The following is a 23,635-nucleotide window of genomic DNA, read 5'->3' as shown; positions in this document are numbered from 1 at the left end:
TTAGCTATCAGCTACCTAAAGCCTGGACCTCATTGTGTTAAAGGCTACTAGCTAAGATTACCACTTTAAATATGACAACCAACAAATATGAAAACAAAGACTATGCTCAACAAAATACACTTTTTTTCTTTTTCTTATTTTTTTCCTCTCTAGTTAAACATTTAACTCAAAATACGACATGATTTTTAAATTATTGTTTGTCCCAAAAATGCACCAACTGTTATTATTTTCTTTTATGGTGAGAAAAACAACTGACACCCGAATTAAATATTTTCATAAATTACCTTTAACTCTATTTAACAGGCCTAACATGATGACATAGCTGGCTAGTATAACAAGCTATTGTAATAACTATCATCATTTTATGGTTTAAAAAGTCATGTTTCATACCAGATCACACATATTTTCATTTCAAACACAATAACATGAAACAAAGCTGCAATTATATTTCTCAAATATATGTTTAAATATAGACATTGATAAGAGAACACTGGTGTGCTTCGTCAATCAGGAGGTGGGCTGATTTGGACTAAGGCGTAGTTAGCGTTGCCCCAGCACAGTGCCTCGGCGGGTCGGGCTTATATGTGGGGGCGGGGGCAGGGCCTACCTGAGGGATAGCGCTCTATGACCGGCAGGTCGTCGAGTTGGAGGGTTGCATTGCCTCCGCTGCGGGTGAAGCGAATTATGTGGTACTTCCCGTCGTTGACGAACTTGGAGCTCTCCTCGATGTGGATGTCGTCAGTGCCAACATTAAACACTACTTTAATGTTGCCCTTGTCCTGGGGCGGGGGGGACAGATACAGAAGTTCTTCATGAGTAATGTGATTGTTTCAAACTGTCAAGGACAGCATGTGCTTCCATGATGGTGCGTCTGTTTTTGCAGAGAAATGTTTGCCATTTTACTAAAAAAGGAAAAAAAAGGAATTATCACATTGACATGAGTATTCAGACGCTTTGCTACGACACCTGAAATCTAGCTCAAGTACCTCCTATTTTTGAGCTTCCTTCTGGCCAGAGGGAAGCCTCACTTCAGTGAGAGACTGAAGGAATCTCACTCAGACCGTCTGAAACTAAATTCTCCGGTCTGAAGAAAACCGAAATTGGCATCATGTTTGGAGGAAACCAAACATGATGCCCCCCCGAAGTGTCCACACAGGATCTCTGGAGCGTTGCCACCGTGACCATTGGATTATTGGTCAGCTGCGCGGCCAGCTCCAGGAACAGTTTGGTTTGCCAGGTTTCCAGTTCATTAAAATTGTTAGTTTGACTGATAGGAAAGCCAGTGCTTTAATTATATTTCCAGCTTTTGGTTGCTAGAATGAGGTTTAATAGTATGTATAGTTAATAGACATGCCATAATGTAAGCCCTGTGTATTATCTTTATTTGCAAAATCCTGTATTTGAAGTGCTTCATGTCTTATAAATGTCAGACTTTGACATGGAAGAAACACCTCTCCCATTTAAGAAATATGGAGGCCACTGTGCACTTGGGAGCCTTCAATGCAGCACATTTTTTTTCTGCAGGCATTTACTTCTACCTCATTGCTTAGTTTTTGCTCCTATATGCATTGTTAGCTATTGGACCTTAGACAGTCATATACAGGTGTGTGTGCCTTTCCAAATCCCGTCAAGTCAATTGAAATCACCTCAGGCCGACTTCAATCAGGTGCAGAAAACTCCTCATTGATAATCAAAATCAAAAAAATGGGAGTGTCATTGCAAATACATATGTCAATGTGATATTCACGTTCTATCTAAAGAATTCTGTGATCAATTTGTCATCATGAGAAATAGAGTGCAGGTTTAAGTGAGAAAAAACTGTTTTTTTATTTGGCATGAGGCTGCGAGTTAACAAAATGAATACTTGTACAGTGAATTCAGTGTTATGCCCAGTTGGTGCTGTCACACCAGCAGCTGTTCGAGAAACAACACAGTGGCATATTGTGGCAGGAATGCAGCTGGGGGGCGGCAGCAGATGAGAAAGAGCTGGTGCAAAAAAAGGAGGTTGGCCTCATTAGCTACAACTTCTGGTACTTAACAACTTCACCCTGGAGCAGCAAAGGGTGCAGCCATCTATCACACAAGCGTTTTCCAAAATAATCTCAGTGCATCCGCTAAAAAACACTGAGAGAAGAAAAAAGGGAAAAGTATTTTTCGAGATCCCTTTATGACATTTATTTGTCCATTCTTGTGCACAAGTTTATTTTACAAGATGTCATCTACCGAGATAAATGTGACCATTTAATCGTGAAAGTGATTGTCGGTGGTGAATATGAATACCACTCACTCTGAAGTGGTATGAGGAGGACTGTGTATTGACTGTGGGTTCACTATACTGGCTGTTAACCACAATAGGAAAAAGTATGAAATATGAACATTTTCTGTGTGTACTTACTATCTGCAGCTGAAGGTAGTCTCCCAGGCCAGACGCGCTGTCCACCCTGAGCAGAATGGCGTGTTTCTGTTGGGTGCTGAAGCCAAGGGCGAGCCGGTCTGCCCTGGTGCTGGGGCGTTCATTGGGGGGCCACGTGTAAACCACCATGCCTCCATCGCGCCCAAAGATATAAGTAGTCCCGGCTGGTACGCACAGATAAAAACACATTTAAAAGTAAGCATGTCTACATGCCATGAACAGTGTTATCTATCATCACAGGTTCCATACTGCAGATTACTTTTCTTTTGGAATGTTTGATTCACAAGAGGCATATTGAAAAAAGATTTCTTTTTTTAAACTCTAAAATGTCATAGATGACTGGTCCTCCGCATTCTGCTTGTTCCTCCTACGGTTTGAAAAAAAAAATCCGTATTTCCCAAAGTATCTCTCAACATTACCACAAGCTGTAATAACTGACTCATACAAATAACGACTCATACAATTATTTGACTCATTGAGTGACTACAAAACCACCATATTTCTCGCTTGTGAGGCTGCAGAGGATTATTCAGTGTCCAATGCTAGGAGATGACATTTTATTAACATAACAGAAAAAGAGACCTGATTAGAAAAAAAAGCCAAAAGAGACACTGAACAGGTACTGTAGTATTTTTTTTTATCACACATGAGAATCAACAGTTAACAGTGCCCTCACGTGGCGGGTCTGATAAAATGCACACAGAAATGGAAATTGTGCACATGACAACTAGAAATTCATGTTTAAACCTGCTACTCATTACAATACCATTATTTTTGGATTTACATATATTTCTACTTGCACATCTTGTACTTGCAGCTGGCTACACCTTGACAAACTGAAATGACCTGTGATCCACCCTGGTCCGAGGCGAAAAAAAAGAAAAGCAAATGGGGTAAAAGCAAAGACTCACCATCGTTGCATAGTGGCCCGGCGTACGAAGTCATGCTGCAGTCACAGGTGAAGCCCTCCCACTGCTGCAAACAAACTCCCTGATTTGAGCAAGAGTCCTCCTGACAGGTAGTGCTGGGACCTGCAGTGAGAGACGTGGTGGGGTTGAAGGGTGAACAAGTTAGGAGAAGATAGAAAGATAGAAGAAGACACTTTTTTTTTTTTCTTCTCTTTAATTTCGTCTGGAGCCTGGTATGTTCACAACAGTACATTCTTTTCAGACTGTTTATCCTTGAAACATTTGGCAGTTTGAAATGGCTGGTTAGTCTGGTGTGCTGCAAAGGCGTTTTCAAAATCAGTGTGAGACCAGGATCATGTGCATAGGCTCCCGTTTCTTTAGCTTTTACACTTACATGAAGAGGATACAAGTAGATTGACTGACACTGAAACTGAACTCGAAGATGAGCCAAATGCTCACAGCATGCAGGTGGTGAGGCTAGATGAGTGGGGCAAGGGCAGGAGGAGGAGTTAAACATAAGAGGGCAGTTATGTTTAAAAGCCTTGGTCTCAATACTCTTTCTTCAGCAGTCTGTCACGGTTCTCTCCCCGCCTCGTGCTATAAACACACAGGGCGAGAATGGCAATGCGCTAAACTTAGTTCCCCCTCGCCGCACTTCTAACACGAGACACTGAGGAGAGGGTGTGAAGTGATTCACAAACAACAAGAGTATTGAAGTTTAGGTGGGGAGTCAGTAGGAGGGGTTAGAGAGCATGCTGCTAGGCAACCCGGGTGGTGGAGCTGTGGTCAACCCAAGTCAAGCGGTGGTGATGTTACTACAGTGATGAAATCACTAGGAGAGGACAGGTCACCTCTGACCTTTGACTCTGGATCACTGGGATCCACACAACACTGGACACCACTGGGTAGTTTCTACACACGCACGCACACACACACACACCCACACACACGCTCGCTCGCTCACACACATTTTCCAAACCTTACACCCTCACACGTCTCACATGCTCACACAAAGCAATATACCTTGCAAGTCAGCTTTCATCAATGTAACTTTTGTCAGCCAAACAAAAAAGCAAAACAAGCAAATCAAGTTAGATGGTTAGTCAATGCACACAGATGCCTGTGAACTGCTGAGAGAGTGGAACAGAGAGAGAAACTACAATGTGCAGGAACATAGAGGAGGAGGAGATGAGAAGAAAGAGAGTAAAATTCACATCTAATAGACCGAGCGCTGGGTTAGTGGGTTATCCTAACAACAGAGAACATGAGAACTGAAAGAAAAGAAAAAGCAGTAAAGGACATGGGACCTGGGACAGGAGTACTGGTTTGCTTTCTGTGTGCTTGCACTTCACCTTCACAGCCTCTCTCCACTTGTCCCATGGTTGCCAAGGCATCAGCCAAAAGGTCAGGGAGGCGGCCATTAAGATCCACGGTTGCCAGGCAACCCTGGAAACCCTCGCGGGAGTGGACCAGCTTGGGCAGGTCCCGGTACATCTCTTTGGAGACGCCCCCGATGTACAGGTCACCTGTCGAGGAGCAACACAATGATTGGCAGCTTCATTAACCAATCGCAGCGCTTCATCTGCAGCCGTCAGATGGCATCAGTAAGATGAATGGAAAGCCATGAAAGTGTTTTGATCTGTCTTATAGATTTGATTAACAATTCTAAAGGTTAAAGAAAAGTCTATCTGTAAGGTCTACGGAAAAAATGTAACTATATTCAGAAGAGAGAAAATGTCCTCGTTTTCAAAGCTTGGTACATTTCAAACGATTCATTGATTATGCAAATAATTGCCCAGTCAATAGAGTCATGTTTGTCAAGTAAACATGTAGACAGCTATCTTAGCTTAGCGAAAAGACTGGAAACTGACAGAATACATCTTGCCTGGCCGCTGTACAAGTGTATTCACATCCACCTACCAGCACATCTAAAGCTCACTGTCCGAGGAAGTCTAGAACATTTTTGTGCATACCCTTTAGATCGAGGTTCTTGGCCCCCATGGTGGTCTGCGTGGTGACTTTGGTGTCGATCTTGACCGTGTGGAGATTGTTAGTGTCCCGGGATATGTGCACGTTGTGCCAGTGGTTGTCATTAAGAGGACTGTTGGAGTTGCCCTTGATCAGGTGTGCCCCATTGCCCAGGTCAGAGATGTAGTGTAGGTAGCTGGAGAGGGGAACACGGGAAGGCGAATTATTCATATTCATAATGAAGAACAACAATGCATGGGTCATACACTTAGATTTTTTTCTATTTTCTGATAATCAGGGTTTATGTTAACTATAAATCCCAGTAAAAACAGCAAAGTTTAAATCGAAATTACCACAAATTAGTACGGATTTTTTTTTTTTGACATTTTAAACAATTTCACAGTTTATACATGTTGTTTTTAATTTAATGTGAAGACTTTTAATTTAATTGCACTGACTCATTTGTAATGTAAACACCACACACTGCACTGTCCAGCTCACCCTTTAACCAGCTCCACCACTATGAAGTCATTGCCGTCTCCCCGGTTGAAGAGAATAAGGCCGTCGGGGGACGTCGTCTTAAACTGCATGAAGAGATGCATAGAGTAGTAGGCCTGCAGCGTGGGCAGCGTGACGAAGCTGGAGCGCGAGCGGAAGGTGACCGGGTCGGCCACAATGCTCTTATAGCCGATGACGGCGTTGAGCTCGCAGTAGTCGATGTCGCCGTTCTTGCAGAGGTCGATGTAAGGCATGCCGTTCAGCGTCAGGCCCTGAAGATGGCCGATGAAATTGGAGGGCACGGCCGGTATGAAGCGCTTCTCCGTCACAATACCCGTCTCCACATTGTGAAACTCCAGCTGGGTGTGGTCGCCCGCCATCTGACCTGGTGGGTGGGGGGTAAACTTCCAAGGTGAGGACTATAGGAAGTTGGATTTCAACTGGAATAATTAGTACTAAAACTAATACTGATCCTAATTCCTATTTCAACACTTTAAGTTACAGATGCTAGATACACTCATACAATTACTAATGTAAATACTAGTGCTTTGGTTTACAGTTATACTAAACATTATAATTCAGAATGATTATTTACAAAGGTGTTGGTCTCCTATCCTTGAATTAAAAACAATCAACCAGGCAATTTATCATATAAAACAATAAACAGATGTTAGGCTGCTGTGGTTACCTTCAACGGGCTGCAGGTCATCTACGGTGAGCATGAGGCTCTTGCCACGCCGGACTACCCTCACCGTGTGCCACTCATTATCATTGAGGCCCGACCCCGCAAAGATGGTCTCTGGGCCTTTACCTACACATAGCCCAGAGCACCATTAACATATGCACAAAGAGGTGGAGAGAGAGAGAGAGAGAGAGAGAGAGAGAGAGAGAGAGAGAAAGAGGAGATAGAGATGTAGAGAGACAGAGATAGAAAGAGAGGACCAGAAGAAGAAGGAGGAGAAGAAGCAGACAACCAGGCTGAATTAAAAATTTAAGCACAGAAGGTGGGGAAATGGGAGGGAAATAGCAGAGGGAAAGAGGAACCATACATATCCTGGGGAGACAAACACCTCCGTTTCAACACACTCTCTCCACAGCGAGATACGCCAGCGATACAAATGATGCGGAGGAGACAGACAAAAAAGATTTACATAAATGGGATGCCTAATATGGAAACTGTGAGTCACAACAGGCCCACGCTGAGACAATTCATCCGTAGACAGATCACACCACAATGATGACCACCTACTACCCACACGTGCACAGATACCACCCCCCCAACAGAAACACACACACACACACACCTGACTCCTAAACTGCCCCACAATCCTCTCACGCCTGCACATATAACATGTATTCGCCTTTGCGCTTGCAGGCAGGATCTTCTTTATTTTCCACAACGGTGCAATACCGCATAGCGCCTCATGGTGGCACTGGACGCGCAGAGGAATGTCAAGAGAGCTGTCCAAGGTGCTGATGTGCAGCGGAAATGAAAAAGGCTGAGCTGTCTTCTCGTGATGTCTCTCTCTCTCTCTGCCCATCTACCAGCTCATATCTCCACATAGGTGACCGCACATATTTGACAGACTGACTGTTCCCAAAACCTCCATCTCTCCTCCCTCCTACTCTCTACAAGCACCCCACCAACTTTGAACGCTACACCCACCACTTTCCAACACATATACGCAACACAAACACACGAACACACACACAACACACACACTTCCTCCTCCAAGCCCTGTTGGTTTGAGGAGTGTGAGTGAGTCTGCTTACGGTGACCTATAGGAGGTAACGACGGGGGAGGTGAGAAGTAAACTGACCCGAACGGATTCTGCTGGAGAAAATGTCAAGCACGCCTACATTACTCATGGAGGCACGCAGGCAACACACACACACACACACACACACACACACACACAGAGACAGGTAGAGAGGTAAATACAGGCAGACAGACACACAAGCATAAGTAATCACGAAAAGTCAATCAAAATGGACATGACAGCGTGAAATGCGTGTGTGCGTGTATGTGTGTGTTGTCAAAGCTAAAATAGTGTGAAGTGCGTTCAGAGAGGACTCAGGGTTCCCATGAGGAGACTCAGCTGTGCTCTGGGCATGAGCATCTCATCCTGTTACCATGGATCACTGGTTAGCACTGAGCGAAGGAGAGAATATGTGTACATATGTGTGAGTATATGTGTGTGTGTGTGTGTGTGTGTCTGCATACGTAACCGAATATTCAAAGAATGAGCAGACATGTGCGAGTAAGGCAGTGATCTGTGTCAACCTGGGACGGGTAGAAGCACACACACACACACACACACACACACACACACACACACACGAACACACACGAACACACACACACGCGTACCCATTCTAGGTCAGTGTTAACAGTGCATAAAGCAGCATGGCAAGCTTTGAGGTGAGGTTTAATGCTGAGCTACGAGCGGTCAGCAGACAGTCTGCGCGCTGTGCTGAGACAAAGAGAAAAGACAAGAGGCGCCGTTTGTTTCGAAATTCAAATCAAATGACTTAAGCTACTGCAGATTATAAAAGCAGGATAATGAAAACAAAAATGGCAAAAAAGCGTTTCATATTTCATTAGCTCAAAATAACAAATGGCTTTTCTGCCAGATAAGCCTCAAATCTCTCCCATGCCGAGGCTTTTTATTTGACTGCTGAGTGGACTATTTCAGCGGCGCCTGGCTGTTAAATACATTTTTTTTTCTCCCCTCTCCTTCGGATATCAGATGTATAATTTATTGTATGCACAGTGTGCCAGAAAAGTGGCTGCCTACTGAAATGTTCATTGAGACAACCGGTCTGAAATTGGCCAACAACCATGCGGGATAGCAACGGCGCTGTGTGGCTAGTAGGGTTTCTATGGCAACTGCAGTCATCCATTTCACCACCTCTTTGCCGTCACATAGCATTCCTCCCTCTCTCTCTCTCCCTCTCTCTCTCTTTCTCAGTGGCCGTGACAGAGAAAAACTCCACGTGAGGGAATTAAACTTCATCAGGGATTTAGCTCCACACACAGCAGCACCAACAGAAACACACACACACACACACACACACACACACACACACACACCCCCACACACACACACACACAGATGAGCAATGAAAAGAACACAGAATGCGAAGCAACTCACTCAATCACTTGCACGCATGCATGCACACACACACAAACACACACACAAACACACACTTAAACACTACCTAAAAAAATCCCTTATGTACAGTTAAGAGCAAACAAAGACGGCAACCAGACAGACGTTGTGAGGAAGGTGCGGCAGGGGAAAAAACAGGGGGATAACATGTCTTTTGTCTCCGGCATGAAGGAGAAGTAATTAGCCCGCAGGTCTGTGTTGCATTCATCCACCAGCCACTATTCTCCACCTCTTTATCTCACAATTCTCCGCACACCTAATTTACAAGACGACCTCATACTTATTTTATTCTCCTTCTTCAAAACCTTTTTTTCTCCTCCTCCCTTCCTTCAACCCCCGCCGTTCTCTCTTCCGTCCATCCTTCTTTGCTAAAATGGCCGACATGGAAAACCCTGGCCCTCAGCAAAAATCACACCACTCCTGTGGTGGAGCTGAATGTGCAGACACTAAACACGCATATGCACACCTCCCCCTGTTGCACACAAACACACACACACACACGCACGCACGCACGCACGCACGCAAGCACACAGAAACATGGCACAAAGATATGTTGAATTAGGTTTTATGATCAGATGGACTGACAAGACAGAGGGAGTGAAAAAAAATAGTCAGATGCAGACAGACATTAACAAAAACACACACGCGCGCACGCACACGCACGCACACACACACACACAGGAGGAAGAGGAAAGGGGAGGGGTTAGGTGAGATGGAGGATCACTTACTGGCTGTACAGTTTATCCTGATACAGTCTGGAGGGAGAGCAGAGCAGAGGGTTAATGCTGCACATATAGACATACTCTCCACGCCCTGGGGACGCACACATCGACACACCCTGCACTCATATGTACTAGCATGCACACGCACACACACTGCTGAGAAAACACACACACCCCCCTTCGTCACAGGAGCTCAAGCTGGACGGGGGATTATCTTACACCAGTGTGAATTTCTGTGACTTTGATTTTTTTTCAGCCAATGTATAGATGCCAAAGATTGGTGGATGTTCACATTGACATGTGTGAAGGAGAGCGGTGTGTCCCAGCATGAGCAGTGCGCCCACTTGCTGCTCTGGCCTGAGCGACAGGTTCAGTCACCAATCAAAAGTGCCAGGAGACTGAGATGGGCCATGTGTGTCACTTTGTCTGATGACATCGAACACATCCCATCGTTTTTTCTGTCGCCCATCCAGAGCACAAATCTCCACAAATTGATGGAAGATTAAGCCCCGGTATTATTATTGCTATTGTTACCATCATTATTCTAATCATTATTATTTTACCCATGAAGACTTGGTGTGTCGTGTGGCGTCAACCACAGAAAAGACGTGGCTGCAGACAACCAGAGACCAACACATGCACCCCTTTGTAAGTCGATGTGTGTGCTGCCATGTGAGTGTACTTAACTTCATGTAAAAGTGTATACAAAAATAATAGAGGGATGTACTTTTACTGCAGTTAAGTGTGGAGAATACTATTTGTGTTTGTTTGTACAGTTTGTGAGTCTTTGTGTTGATTGTTGGAGGTGTTAGGGATGCACAGGTCCACTGGGAGTGAGCAGAGAATGCAGCTTGAGGCTAAGACCCTCTGTTCAACACAAAAGCAACACGACTAACCTTCAATCGTGTGTGTGTGCATTCGAAGGTAAGTTGTATTTATACTACAAAGTCAATACAAATGCAAAAAATGATCCCGTGAAACCCATGTCTTGAATACAGTCGAGTATAAACAGTGCAGCAGAATTATCGGGAAGAATTATTAAAGAGTTTATTTTCCAGGGACAACAGGTTATTAACCAACATTTAATGAAATTCCTATGCAAGAAATAGCCAAGAGGCCTGTATCAGCTGCATTCCCCCGACATGTAATTAAAAAAGTGTTTGAGAATCTGCATGTTTGTGTGCATGTGTGTACCTAAGTTGACAGAGAGTCGGACACGGCCCCCATCCAGCTCCAGCCGGAGGGTGTCTGCAGAGTTGCGGGATGTGGTTGCCATGAGAACGCCGTACGCCCGCTGGGAGCGAAAGCGTAGCGAGACGTCCTCCGCCTCAGTATGCATCGCCACGGGCAACTGCACCTTCATAAACTTGCTGCCGTCGTAGGACAGGATGGTTGCATCTGCACAAGATGCACAGAGATGGACATGAGTGAGTGAGTGAGAGAGAGAGAGAGAGAGAGAGAGACAAGCGGAGGAAGACAGAGATGGTGGCGGGGTTGCGAGTGAGGTTGGTAGAACAAGAAAAGAAAAAAAACATCAAAAGGGACAGAAGAGATGATTGACAAGGAGAAAACACAAGAGGTGGGAGAAGGCAAAAGGCAATTTGACGTTGAGTGAACCAGATTTATACATGATGAAGTACGTAGCGGCGTGGCTATGCTCCCATTTTCCCCCGACATGTCACGTTGAAACTCAAAATCTGCTTCCGACAAATTTATCCCATCACTTTCCTCCTTAATTCATCATCACTCCCTCCGCCGGCATACAGAAGAGGATGTAAAAATAGCAGCAGCTGGTTGGCTGGCTCTATTATCCGGTTAAATCAGAATGCATGGCGGTGAGTGTGTTAGCCACCGTCGCTGACATCTCAGACCCTGGAGTCATAATGTAACAAGCTCAGGTGATCCCGCTTTACTGTCTTTTGCATACTCATTTACATATTCATAATCTTCTCTCCCTGCTACCTGCTGAGGCCAATCCTGGGTCGCTAAACTGTTTACCTCTGAGGACCCCGTTTTTTATTGGCCAATTACATACACAGCTAAACACTCTCTCCGTGTCTCTCTGCGTCTTTATCTCCCCCTCTCTCTTCCCTCTACGCTTCTCCTTATATCTCTCCACTCCATTCCTCCTTCGCTTTTCTCCGCCGCTCGCTCTCCCTGTTTCCGTGGGAGACGTTTGGAGCCAAGGCAAAAAACAAGAGAACAGGAAGAGAGCGAGGCCTCATGAATACTGATGAGCTGAGAGGGAGGGAGAGAGAGAGAGAGAGAGATAGTGTGCATATGTGTGTGTGTGTGTGTGTGCATGTCAGAATAAGTGAGTGAATTTAAGTGTGAACAGAGGAGGGTTTAGTAAAGTGAGAGCAGGGGGAGAGAAAATAGGGACAGAGCAAGACAGAGAGAAAGGAGGGGGAAAGAGAGAGAAGCTCTTGGGTGAAATGCAAATGAACCCTCATTAACTTGAGGAAAAAAGAAGGTGGCTGGCCTGTTATATCACAGATAACATACCTAACAGCCACACATACACCCACCTAAACAAACTTGAACACACACACACACACACGCACACGCACACGCACACATTTTGGATAAGGGAGACAGCTGACTTCATTTTCCTCGCCGCGGCACCTGACTCACCACCAAGCAACTAATGGAGAAAGGAAAGTATGGAAGTCCACTTCTGCCAGGAAAAGACAAAAAAATAAAAATGATGGGCTGGAGTGTAACACACACTGGCCAACGCATCATTGGAAGCCTGTAAGTAATTAATGGATAAGGCTGGTGATATTCTATATTATTGATCCCAGGAAAAGACCGAAACCAACAATATGCTGGTTCATTTCCCTGCCCTGGCTGCTGCACTATATACTAAAGCCCATTGTTTCTTGTCGAAGACATAAATCTAAAAAAAAAAATGGGTCACACAAATATAGTTTCATTTGTTAAAAAGGTCTCAGTCCCCCCCCTCCCACCCACACACAAAAAAAACAGCTGTGCTTTGTTACTTTGCCCAAACATTACTCTACCTGGAGTGAAAAGAGCATTTGTTGGGGACTTGCTGCGCTAATGGGTGTTTTCAGCAGCAGGACGGAGTATGTGGGACTGACTCGAAATGAACGACAATGCCCATGTTCATTGTATCCTGTCAGCAGTGACACTGGCTCACTCGATGTGTTTTTTAATAGTTTGGCAACAATGCAGGTCTGTGGCAGAAGGGGGGGGGGTTAAGATTATATCAGGATTTGGCTTCACACACTGAAAGTCGTTTCATGGGATTTACTGAAAAGAAAAAAAAGAAGGAAAGAAAAAACATTCAGGTGCGCTAGCTGGGATTTACCAAGCCACCAAGTGGACTGAAGTATTTCTACACAGAAACTGACAATGGAAAAGATGATAGCATGTTTCCCTAGTGTGTGGGTTTAACGCAGAAAATGATTGACGTGGGTGTTGCTATTTTCCGTTCCATAATTTCTACTCATTATGATATATCATCTAGGATTGATGTGTCATAACTGTCTGACTGAAAACCAATGATTTTTAACGCCCTATTTAAAATTGTCATTTTCTGGGGGACATTACGAAATTAAGATAAAGGGAGAATGTATTAATATCGACAGATTATTAATATTATTATAATGATTAATTGATTCCCTTGATAAGTGTAACTGGTCATATTTTAGTCGGACGTTAATTTTTGATCCACTCCTGTTTGCCCTGTTAAAGTTACTGTATTATGCTATGAATGCAAGTCACACAGAAACTCACACTTCTTTTATTAACAGGGCTTTTATAGTGAAACATTTGCCGGCAGACCATACAGGCAGCGGCAGCCGGAGCAGGATTAGGGCGACAAAGCAAAGTAGATGGATCGGAGTCAATGAAACAAATACTTAACACGAGTAATCCAGAACAACGGCGTGTTGAAAACAGCATGATTACAATGTTAAATGTATCAAATTAAAGAGGTAGAAATGCACATTATTTGTTACTGGCATGCACCTAATATGACAAACTTAGGTGCCTGGTTATATTTTAAAAAAGGGAAAGTAAAATGTAATTGGCAGAAACCGAGAATTTTTATTTTATTTTATTTTATTTTAAACGTTGGAGGACCAAGGAAGCATCAAGAGCATTATATAACTAGACAGATAAGTACAGGAAAGAATGGTTATTTCATATTTATCAAGTTATGTTTATAAAAAAAACATTATGTGGCCTAAAATGCTAGTAGACCGTAAACAACGCTATCGTCAAGGTCAAAGGAGGACAAACAGTTTAGTGGGCCTATTAAACCTGGTTAAACAATGTTAAACTGGAGGGTTGTGCTTCTTTATACCCGCGAGGCCATTTTAGTACAGTCTGGATGAACAACAACCATCTAATCCCAACGCCTACCTGTTTATTTTACACACAGGTTCTGGTAGTAGCTGTTAGAATGGCACCACTTGCTCGCGTGGTTATAATTTTATAGAGTAATGAATAATCATGAATTTAAAAGTAGATATTTATCCCAAATCAAGGAGTCTTTTTTAATGCACAACTCAGAGGACGACTTTTTATCCTCAAGTCTTTGGGAAGGGCCATTTTAGTCAAAGACTAGACGTCGCTGTGAAAACCACTCCTCAGAGTAAACCTGCGCCTCTCGTATGAGCAAATGGGAGAATAATCATAGTAATGAAAGCACAGCGCAGAGCAGCTGGATGAAAGGAGGGATCATTACACGGAGCGATGCGTCCTCGTATTCAAAAATAATTCCATCCCAAAGTCTGACGAATACCGAAAACTACGACAAAGCAGCCTGTGCAAGTTTAAATAAGTCACCTTCCCACCGCTGAACATTTGACTGTTTGCTAATTCAGACAATCCACTGCGAGGGAAAGCTCTGGCCTGTCTGCCTCTCGCTGCGCTGTCGCTCTGCTCCGCTCTGATCAATCAGCGACGGGTCGGGCTGGACCAACTCAAATGGGGGGGGGTTTCAGGTGCCGAGAACAGTAAAATGGTAATTGATATTGGATGCTGAAATATAATTACCTGATTGCGGGGACTGTACGATGTTACGTTTATTTTTAAACAGACACAAAGTGGGAGCAACGAAACCACAACTTTGCACCACATAACTGAATAATGTAGAGATGCATTAGCTGCAATATTGCTCAGGCACCAGGAGTTTATCCACCCTCGCTTTCCCCCTGGCCTGTGTATGGGGGCCGACCTTTATTTTTTTTTGTCATGTAAACCACGACCATTTGCATTATCAGAGAACCTGCTTAGAATTGACTTGGGATGTACAGTTCTCTTTTTAAGCTCACATTCGACCGAGTTAACATGAAAATTACTGTTGAGTCTTCTCGCTTGAAGATGGAATTCTGTTCCTTTTTCTTTTCTCCCCTTCCTGACAGAAAAAAAGGACTTCCATAGATAAGGACTAGGCCAGCAAGGGAAAATAAAACGGAAAAAATATCTTAAGACGTGTGCGAATGTGTTGCTAGAAAGTGCTCGTTACAAAACAAAAATTAATCTCGGAGCCAGAGCGCGGCGAGTGGGAACAAAGGAGAGAGCGAGCTGGTGAGGAAGGGGAGAAAAGAGGGAGGGAGAAACCGCAGGTAGAAGGCGTGAACACGGCCAATCACTCTCTCCATCTGCTTCTCCATCTGTGCTTCCTTTAATCCACCGAACCACCAGTTAGTGACCCCTCAATGCACACAGAGAGGGATGAAGAAGGGATAGGAAGACACGGCAAAGTGAAGGAGAGGGGGAGGGTGCATCGCTATGATAAACATGCACTGCGGATGTTTGTCCTCCGAAATAAAACATCTTCATATCAACACCTTTCAGAAAGCGTGTGTTTGTGTGTGTGTGTGTGTGTGTGTGTGAGAGAGAGAGTGTGTGTATATCTCCTGTTAGATGATAGTACAATCATCACTTGAGACGCATCAGCAGTTGTGGCACAAACAACATTTCTTCTCTTCTCCTTGTCTGACTCCATCTCGCTCCTTTCAACAGGCCTGTATCAGTCTCTCTCAATCTTCCCCGCTTGCTCATTTTTCTCCCGGGCCCGGATTCATACCTTCTCTCATAACTCTCTCCTTCTCTCGCTCTCTCCCTCCCTCCCCGTCAGATTTTCACCTCCCGTCTCCCATTCCTCCTCATCTCCTCACCTGCTGTCACATGGCGGTTCCAGCCCGGTGGTTCCACCCTCCTCTGTCACAGCTCCCGCTCCCAGCTTTCTCCACACTTCCCCTCCCATCGATTTTTCCCAGTCTCTGACAACCATAGCAGTCCAAAAGCTCTGTCTGCAGCTCTGCGTCCTCCCACCTCTTCTCTTTCACCTTTGTAGCTCCTCTCCCTTTCCCTGCCTCCATCTTACAACCCTCACTTTCACACAGACAAGGTGTAAATTTGAATGAAGAGAAGATCCGGCCAAAGATAGAAACCCTGGACTATTATTATTTTGTTGTTGTTAAGGAAGCAGGCTCATTCTCTCTCTCTCTCTGTCCTTATTTATCTTTTTCCACCTACACGTATCGCTTCCTACTGTCTACCTGTCATCCACTTTTCATTTTCACTCTCCTACGCTCCATCAACAGGGGTGTAGTGGAGGGTAAATCCAACCTAAACTCAATTTGCAAGCTTTGATATCTGACTAATAGTTTAGTCACATTTTTTATCTGCCGTAAATCTTTATGAGGGTACCTTTTTAGCACACATCAGTATAAGTACTTATCAAATGTTAATCCTTTAGGATGGGCCTTTTAAGGGGGAAAAAAAGGCATAACTTAAAGGTATAATGAATAAAACATTTATTACCCAATATAACTGATGATCATAATATATTTTTCAGCAGTTGATGGAGTATTTCTGACTTTAAAACTTCAGATTTTCTGCCGCACACCATCTGTCTTGTGCCACTCATCCCGTTGGCATTACACAATGTTCTCAAGCCAAAAAGGCAAATGACAAATCTGTCATTATGACTCGAGTTTTAGCATCGGGGCGTATTAATACATTTTCAAGAGATGCCACTGTGTAGTGACTTAAATCAGATAGATTACTCATCTCATTCGTGAAAATGTGGCTTCAGCCTTTCCATTTTTTCCCCCGTCATCCTCACCTCTCTCACAGGAGCGTCCCAGGTAGCCCGTCCCAGAGCAGTCGCAGACGTAGCGGTTCCAGCCCTCCCTGCAGATGCCATTGTGCTGGCAGGGGTTGGACAGGCACTGCTTGGGTGGCTCCCTGGAGCACGAGGGCTTCACGCCGACTGCCCGCTGGGCCTCGGCCAGCCGCCGGATGTCTTTGCTCTGCCCGTCCACAAACAGGTCTCTGATGCAGCCCACGTAGCCGTAGTTCAACAGGGCTGTCCACACCTGGGGAAGAAATCAACCAGAGCTGAGTTGTTTCACTGAGTTCACGGTAAATCGGTGGTTCAATCCCCAGCTCTTCCAGTCCGCAGGTCGAAGTGTCCTTGGGCAGGATACTTGCAAGTGTTTTATGTGTGGTAGAGACACGCTGTATGCAAATGTGTGTGGGTAAATGTGACTGGTAGTATGAGGCGCTTTGAGTGGTTGAAGAATGATGTGCTCAGTGTATCCCAGAGCACAAGGTAAAACCAGCCAATGTTTTGTTTCATCCAAGTGTAATATCTTCACCATCTACATTATATATTATATTTATATATAGCTTTATATTCCTTGTATTCATTTCCTACTCTTTATTCCAATTTCTATTCTTGTGTGATGTGTGTGATGTCCTTTTCTAATTCTGTTGGGATTCTGATTCTCATCTGTCTGAAAAACAGTCCACATCCCAAAGATATTAATTTTAGTATAATATAAGATGAAGACACACAGCCAAATCTCACATTTAAGACACCGGAACCATCAGATGTTTGGAATTTCTGCTTAAATAATGATTCCTAACAATTCTTGACAGTCGAAAAATGATTATATACTAGTTATTGTAGCATTTTCTAATCAACAATAATAACAAAATCAATAAATAATAGCCTTGTAAAAATCCCATCATCAAGAAATACAGCACAGAGAAATTGGACAACGTCTAAATTAATTGAATTTAATCTAATTAGATCATATATATAATCCGATTTTATCATTATTGAATGATCTATGAATTATTTTCTTTGATTAATCATTCGGTTCATAAAAACAGTGACAACTGTTTCAGAAAATGGAGCCTCTTGGTTATTCAAGCGTGCCCGGAAGTTATTCACCCTCCAATCATGTCCATGACCTATCTGCTGCACCAGACATCCAGATAAACATTAGGCACTAATTCATTCTGCTTGCATCAACACCAAGCTCTGCATCCTCGCTGTTACACAGCAGCCTGCTGTCAGAAATGTGACACCCTCCTCTCCCAGCCTCCTCCTGTATTTAGGAGGAGGCAGTTAGTCAAATCTGAATTTCGATTGTTTGTTAACATGTGTTCAGGGTAATCGAATGAGATGTTCTGCGTTGAGGAAGGCACAGAAGATTATGAATGACGCGACACACATCCTCTTCTCAGAATTCGAACGGACGCCCTCAGGGCTGACGGCTCAGGACGGCAAACTGAATTGGTGTAAGAACTCATTCATCCCATCTTCCGTCAGGTTACTGAACAACAGGAGCACTGCTGTCAAATCCAACAGTTACATTTTCTGTCGATCGTTTCATAAACTGATGGCGGCAGCTCTGACATCAACCTGTGTGTGTCATATACCGTGCAGGCAAAACATCCAACGCACAAACCTCTGTAGGGAAGATGAGTCCAGCGCGGTCCTCGGGTAGTCCTCCGAGGTACAAGGTGTCATCCAGGTCCAGGATCTCACTGTCTCCCGGTGCCGTGTACGCTGTTCTCACACTGTTCACCGAGATGGTTCCTGAGACATCAAGCAACAACTTCATTCGCATGACGTCCTTCAACTTTGAACATCCTCATCACAATGATCACTGTCATCAACACCATTATGACCGTTATCGTCATCAACCTTCTTTGTACTCGTCCTCATCAATGACACCCATCACCGCTATAATCAGAAGCAACGGAAAATACCAAACTACACAGGCCTTAGTCATCACTTAGGTCCTGTGTCGAACACTTCATTACCAGTAAATCATTTATACTTTATATTTATACATTAGTACAAGACCCCTACTTGAGAGACAGGCATCCTCTAGACTGTAATTTACATTGACGTGCAAAGAATAACTATATTAGTATCATGCTGAAGAAGAAAAAAATTTAAAGATTTAAAACCTGCTCAGTGTACATGGTTTCAGTCATCTGACTCACATTTTAACTGCCACAAATTTGAAGTATGTCATCATTTGATGTTCATGTTTTGGTTGCATATATAGTCTATATGATTTATTTTTCATGAATAGTTGTCTGTTTTGCAGTGACGCTGTGTGGGAACCATGTTGCTGTCTGTGTTGTGCTGGGACACTTTAATTGTTGCCTTTTTCCCTCCCTTACAATGCACACCAAGTCTGAGAAGTTGGTTTTTGTATGTTTTGTTTAAAGATTTAAAGTGGGTGCATTTTTTTAGGGAGATTTTATTCTTTTCTTTGAACTCATTCCCTCTTTGTTGTGTGCAGCCACCCAGCGAAGTATGATTATTAACGTGTTTTTGTTTCACCATGCATATTTACCTCTAGTCTGTGTGATGCGAATGCCTGCTTATTATGGGCACTGTTATGTATTTGAACAGTTTGAAGGTGGATTAGATGAACAAATGCATCAGTAACAGAAGTACTATGGTGTGGTGTATTAACTGGAGGGAGTGATACACTGTGTGTGGTTGGTGTTTAAAGGGGAGAAAAAACACACAGATTCATGAAATACCTCAAAACTGCATTGTTTAAATGCGTTTCATGTATCTATAGACAGTATTTGTCGCGGAACGCATGGGTCTATGACAAATGTGGCCGTAACTTATTAGCACTACCAGTAAGATGAGAAACATGCCTTGATGACTTTAATTATAGTCTCAGTGTTATGGTAATTACATCAATATACAATAAATGCGACAGTGCTACTGTACATTGATTCTGTTGTGTAATGGCGTATACAGCAGCTTTAAAAATCCAGTTCAATAGCCCCAGTTTAAATTGAATAGAGACATCCGACAGATGGCAGCCAAATGGCCTTATTAGGCCGGTGCTTAGGATAAAACGTTGACGGACGATCTTGCCTGCACATTATCCCCCCACCTCCTTTCTTATTTTTAGCGTTAGCATCGGAGTTGAGAGCTGCGGAGTGTACCTGAGCGTCCATCCCTCTGAAAGTCCACATGATACCACTCCCCGTCGTTGACCTTCCTGTCGATGGCCTTGGTCTTGGTGGTTCCCGAGCCCATGTCCAGCAGCAGGTACAGGTGTCCGTCCAGCATCTCAATGGCAAAGAAGTCCACCTGTGTGTCAAACACGTTAGCATCAGTAATCTGTGAAAAAAAAAAGCAGGGATGTTCATGGCAAAATGCTAATCACGGCTGCAAGTCATAATTGAGTGCCTGGGCTCCAGTCAGACCATTTATAATCAGGCTCCTTGTGCAATGTCATTCAATTTTTGTGTGGCGTTTGTTTCTTTTAAGTTTTCTTGTGTGTTTAATAAAATAATAAAAATACTATATTTGTCACCTTGAGTGTGGGAGGTGCGCGAGGGTCCTTGCGTTGCTGCTGTCGGGGTTTGCCATGGCTGAAGAGCATCAACCCGTTGGGCTCTGTGGTCCTGAAGTCGAACGAGATGGATCCCGCCTTCTTCGCCGTCCACTTGCTCAGTGCCACGTAAGACTCTGGGGTGTCAAAGGTCACGGGGTCCAGCGTGGCCACACTCTCACACTTAAAGGACACCACCCCACTGACCTGGAGCAGATGGGGGAAAGAAATCAATTCTTTTGTAAAAAAAAAAAAAAAGTATATATATGTCCAGTGGACATCAAGACTGAAATGATTCCTCTGATGTCTGGGACTGAAATAAAGCCAGCTGCTTCCAGCTGTTGACTGACTAAGAGACAAAAGCTTGTGGCTACTTCTCAAAAATTATAATCCCACTTACTTAGAATCCCAAAAGTATAAATTTCACAGTGCCTGACAGGAGGGTTGAGATACAAAACGATGTGTGTGTTCTACAAGAGGATAATGTGTTGTCTGACTGTTCAGAGGACATACCTTCATCTTTGGGTCTCCCTGTTTAGCCAGTCTAGACAGCTCCAGCCGTACATCATTATTCTTGTACACCACCTTCAGGGGAGGGAATTGAGGGGAAAAGAATAAAGCATGAATTCACTATTAGATTAAATACAAAGAAGAAGCCCCCTTTCTTTACTTATGCTCCCTCTGCTCGGATTTCTTTCAAATACTTCAGCTGAGGCACAGGACTGGACCGTCGTCATCATTTATTCAACAATAAGCACACAAAAAAACAAGCAAAAGGAATTAGGTTGTTTAACCTTTTCAGCAGTTACAAAAGACGAGATTGTTGAAGAGATCAACGGGGGACAAAGCATTTCAAATATGATGAGGTAACCATTAACCTTTCAACTCAGGAAACATTTTTTATTCAAGTGTTCCGGTATTTGGATATGAAAGTGATAACCTTAAGACTAGCAAACCACTCCAGTCTCATCTTTTGAATTGAAAAAAACTCCCATTTGTCCCTGCCACTCGCTTTTACTCTTTCTCTCTTCTTCCCATTTTCTGTTTCCCTTCCCTTCCCCTGACACAGTACGCCCTCTGACTGAGCCGTGTGAGCGTAAAGAGTGCTGAGCATTTTGATGTCGAGAGAGACGAGCACACACAGGCTCTGCTTTATTAATCCCGACCTCTTTCTATGACCTATGAGCAACTCGGCAACATGACAAAATTTCTCCTCTGCATTTGAATTTTTCACCTCTGTTTTTCTTAGTTTTGGTGGTCTGCTTTGGTGTGTCTGTGCATAGGGGAACGGGGGATGATTCTTGAATATAATAAGAGCTGCAAGTGTGCAACGTGGTGTAGGCGTGTGTGTGTGTGTGTGCGTGTGTGTAGGAGTGTGCCTGCACCGCACAAAATGCACAAAACTGTTACAGCTGTGATCGTCCATGCGCGTGATTCACTGCATACATCTTAATTTGCTCACATGGATTATCATATCATCGTATTAAATATGTAAATGTGGCAGCGGAGGGTTCACATTGACAGCGGCAGCCCTCGTTTAAACACCATCAGTCTTAATGAAGCAACACAGAGTGCATTCACCACTGATACAGATAGCTCTCTGTTTGGCACATCATCTGTCGACTTCTGTTGGTTGTTTGTTTATGCCTCTGTGTGAGACTCAGACTGAGTGTGTATATCATGGGATGTATTGGGGAGTTTAGTTGTGTCAAGTGTGAATTTTTTTTTTTGCGTCTGTGTGTTTCACTGGGTTTATTTGTGCATTCCTGCAGTGTGCACATGCGGAGATTGTGTTTCTGTGTACATGCGTGTGTATTAGTGTGTTTCCGTCAGTGTGCCATGTGAGTTTTTGTTGTTGCAGTGGTGTGGCCCATTTCGAGCACAGCGGATGGATGGAGCGCCTCTGTGGCGTAGCTAATTAGCATGTTAGTGCTTAGTGCTGTATCTACTCCCTCAACGACACTCATCACTGATTCTCTCTGATGCTGGGGAGGGTCTGTGTGTGTGTGTGTGTGTGTGTGTGTGTGTGTGTGTGTGTGTGTGTATGTGTCTGGGACTGTCTGTGTGAGTCTGCCAAAAGGAAGTATTTCTGTGTATGTGTGTATATTTTAAGATAATGTGTGTGAAATGTTGGCGTGATGCGTGACAGAGAGGGAGAAAGAATGAGGGAGGAAATGAGAAATTAAGAAAGAAAGTGATATTAAAAAAAAGTAAGATTGGTGTTATGGCATTTGAAAAGAATTCAGAAATGTGTGCGGCGAGAGTGTATGAACCGGGCTGGGCAATAATTCAACATTATCCATGGACTCGGTGGAATCATATTTTGAAGAAATTATCATTTGAAGATTATCTCAGTGGCTCGTTTTTGTCTAAATGAATACTTTTGCGCAGATTATAGTTAAAGACTCGCTTAGTTACTGAAAGAGTTATTTTACAAAAGTGATTGTGCAAAATTAGGTACGAAATAATATAGTTTTAAGATTCTGTGTGTGGCTTTCCATACATTTGTCAAATTACAATATCCCGTATACAGATAAAGTAAAAAATGCAAAATAAAAAAAAAAAATATATATATATATATATATCACCTAGAACAAATATCAAAATGTGTTTTCTGTGTGCAGAATCATATCATACGTGCGCCCCACCTCTTTGAGACAGCCCATGAAGTTATTGCTGACTGGGGAACCGGGCAGGTCGGCCGTGCTGGGGCTCCCTCCCACGTAGAAGAAGTCGTCGGAGCCCAGCATGGTGTAGTCCTCCTGGGTGTAGCCTGTGGTGGTCAGGATGCCGTCCACGGAGATGGTCACCTACACAACAAAGCACAGGGAAAGGACACGCTATATACTCACACCAAAGGCAGCGCTAGGCGCTATCTAGGCGCTGACCAGCCAAATTAGCCCCCGTTACTCTGGTGAACCAATGTGTATGCAATTCTGGTGGCGAAAAGGCCCGATTGGTTTGGGGAATTGGTGAGTCGTGCAGTTTTGATCGGTGTGACTGGATCAGGGCTAACTGTGGTAGTGCAATTGAGTAGTGCCGCCTCTTGACTTTGGTCAGTGCTGCTGACATCTGGAATATGCACCGCTTAAGGCCACTCACTCGCTCAGCCTACAGCCAGCGATTTACTCCGCAGCTCCATCTACCAGTTCGCCGTCGACAGCAGCTGAGCAGAATGACAACAAGATCCCCTTGCGGTCGACACAGATTTACTGATACCCAGACGTCTTTGGGCCACCACCGGTTCATTCTGACTCTCCACACCCACACTTCAAGTCCCGCTATTCTGTCACCGCGGTAC

At 43.9% G+C, this 23,635-nt stretch overlaps 1 protein-coding gene across 12 annotated transcripts in view; it reads right to left on the bottom strand.

Moving 5' to 3' along the window:
- Positions 1 to 23,635, bottom strand: part of nrxn1a (neurexin 1a) — a 70,921-nt gene that overhangs the window by 10,849 nt on the left and 36,437 nt on the right. For 5 of the 12 annotated variants that reach the window (XM_035613100.2, XM_035613107.2, XM_035613101.2 and 2 more), the window contains 15 exons: positions 22,983 to 23,144; positions 20,848 to 20,919; positions 20,317 to 20,541; positions 19,943 to 20,120; positions 18,427 to 18,557; positions 16,791 to 17,043; positions 10,877 to 11,080; positions 9,689 to 9,715; positions 6,476 to 6,598; positions 5,791 to 6,172; positions 5,295 to 5,485; positions 4,674 to 4,847; positions 3,325 to 3,444; positions 2,396 to 2,577; positions 608 to 779 (listed from right to left, as the gene is read on the bottom strand). In XM_035613100.2, coding sequence (XP_035468993.1) covers positions 608 to 779; positions 2,396 to 2,577; positions 3,325 to 3,444; positions 4,674 to 4,847; positions 5,295 to 5,485; positions 5,791 to 6,172; positions 6,476 to 6,598; positions 9,689 to 9,715; positions 10,877 to 11,080; positions 16,791 to 17,043; positions 18,427 to 18,557; positions 19,943 to 20,120; positions 20,317 to 20,541; positions 20,848 to 20,919; positions 22,983 to 23,144 — 2,596 coding nt within the window. The remainder of the gene's footprint in view (positions 1 to 607; positions 780 to 2,395; positions 2,578 to 3,324; positions 3,445 to 4,673; positions 4,848 to 5,294; positions 5,486 to 5,790; positions 6,173 to 6,475; positions 6,599 to 9,688; positions 9,716 to 10,876; positions 11,081 to 16,790; positions 17,044 to 18,426; positions 18,558 to 19,942; positions 20,121 to 20,316; positions 20,542 to 20,847; positions 20,920 to 22,982; positions 23,145 to 23,635) is intronic. The other 7 variants (XM_035613108.2, XM_035613109.2, XM_035613105.2 and 4 more) reach the window with 3 other exon arrangements.

This window comes from Scophthalmus maximus, chromosome 16 (assembly GCF_022379125.1).
Source record: "Scophthalmus maximus strain ysfricsl-2021 chromosome 16, ASM2237912v1, whole genome shotgun sequence".
Lineage (NCBI taxonomy): Eukaryota > Metazoa > Chordata > Actinopteri > Pleuronectiformes > Scophthalmidae > Scophthalmus > Scophthalmus maximus.
Note: the sequence above shows the minus strand (reverse complement) of the source record. Positions and strands in the feature narration are given on the sequence as shown.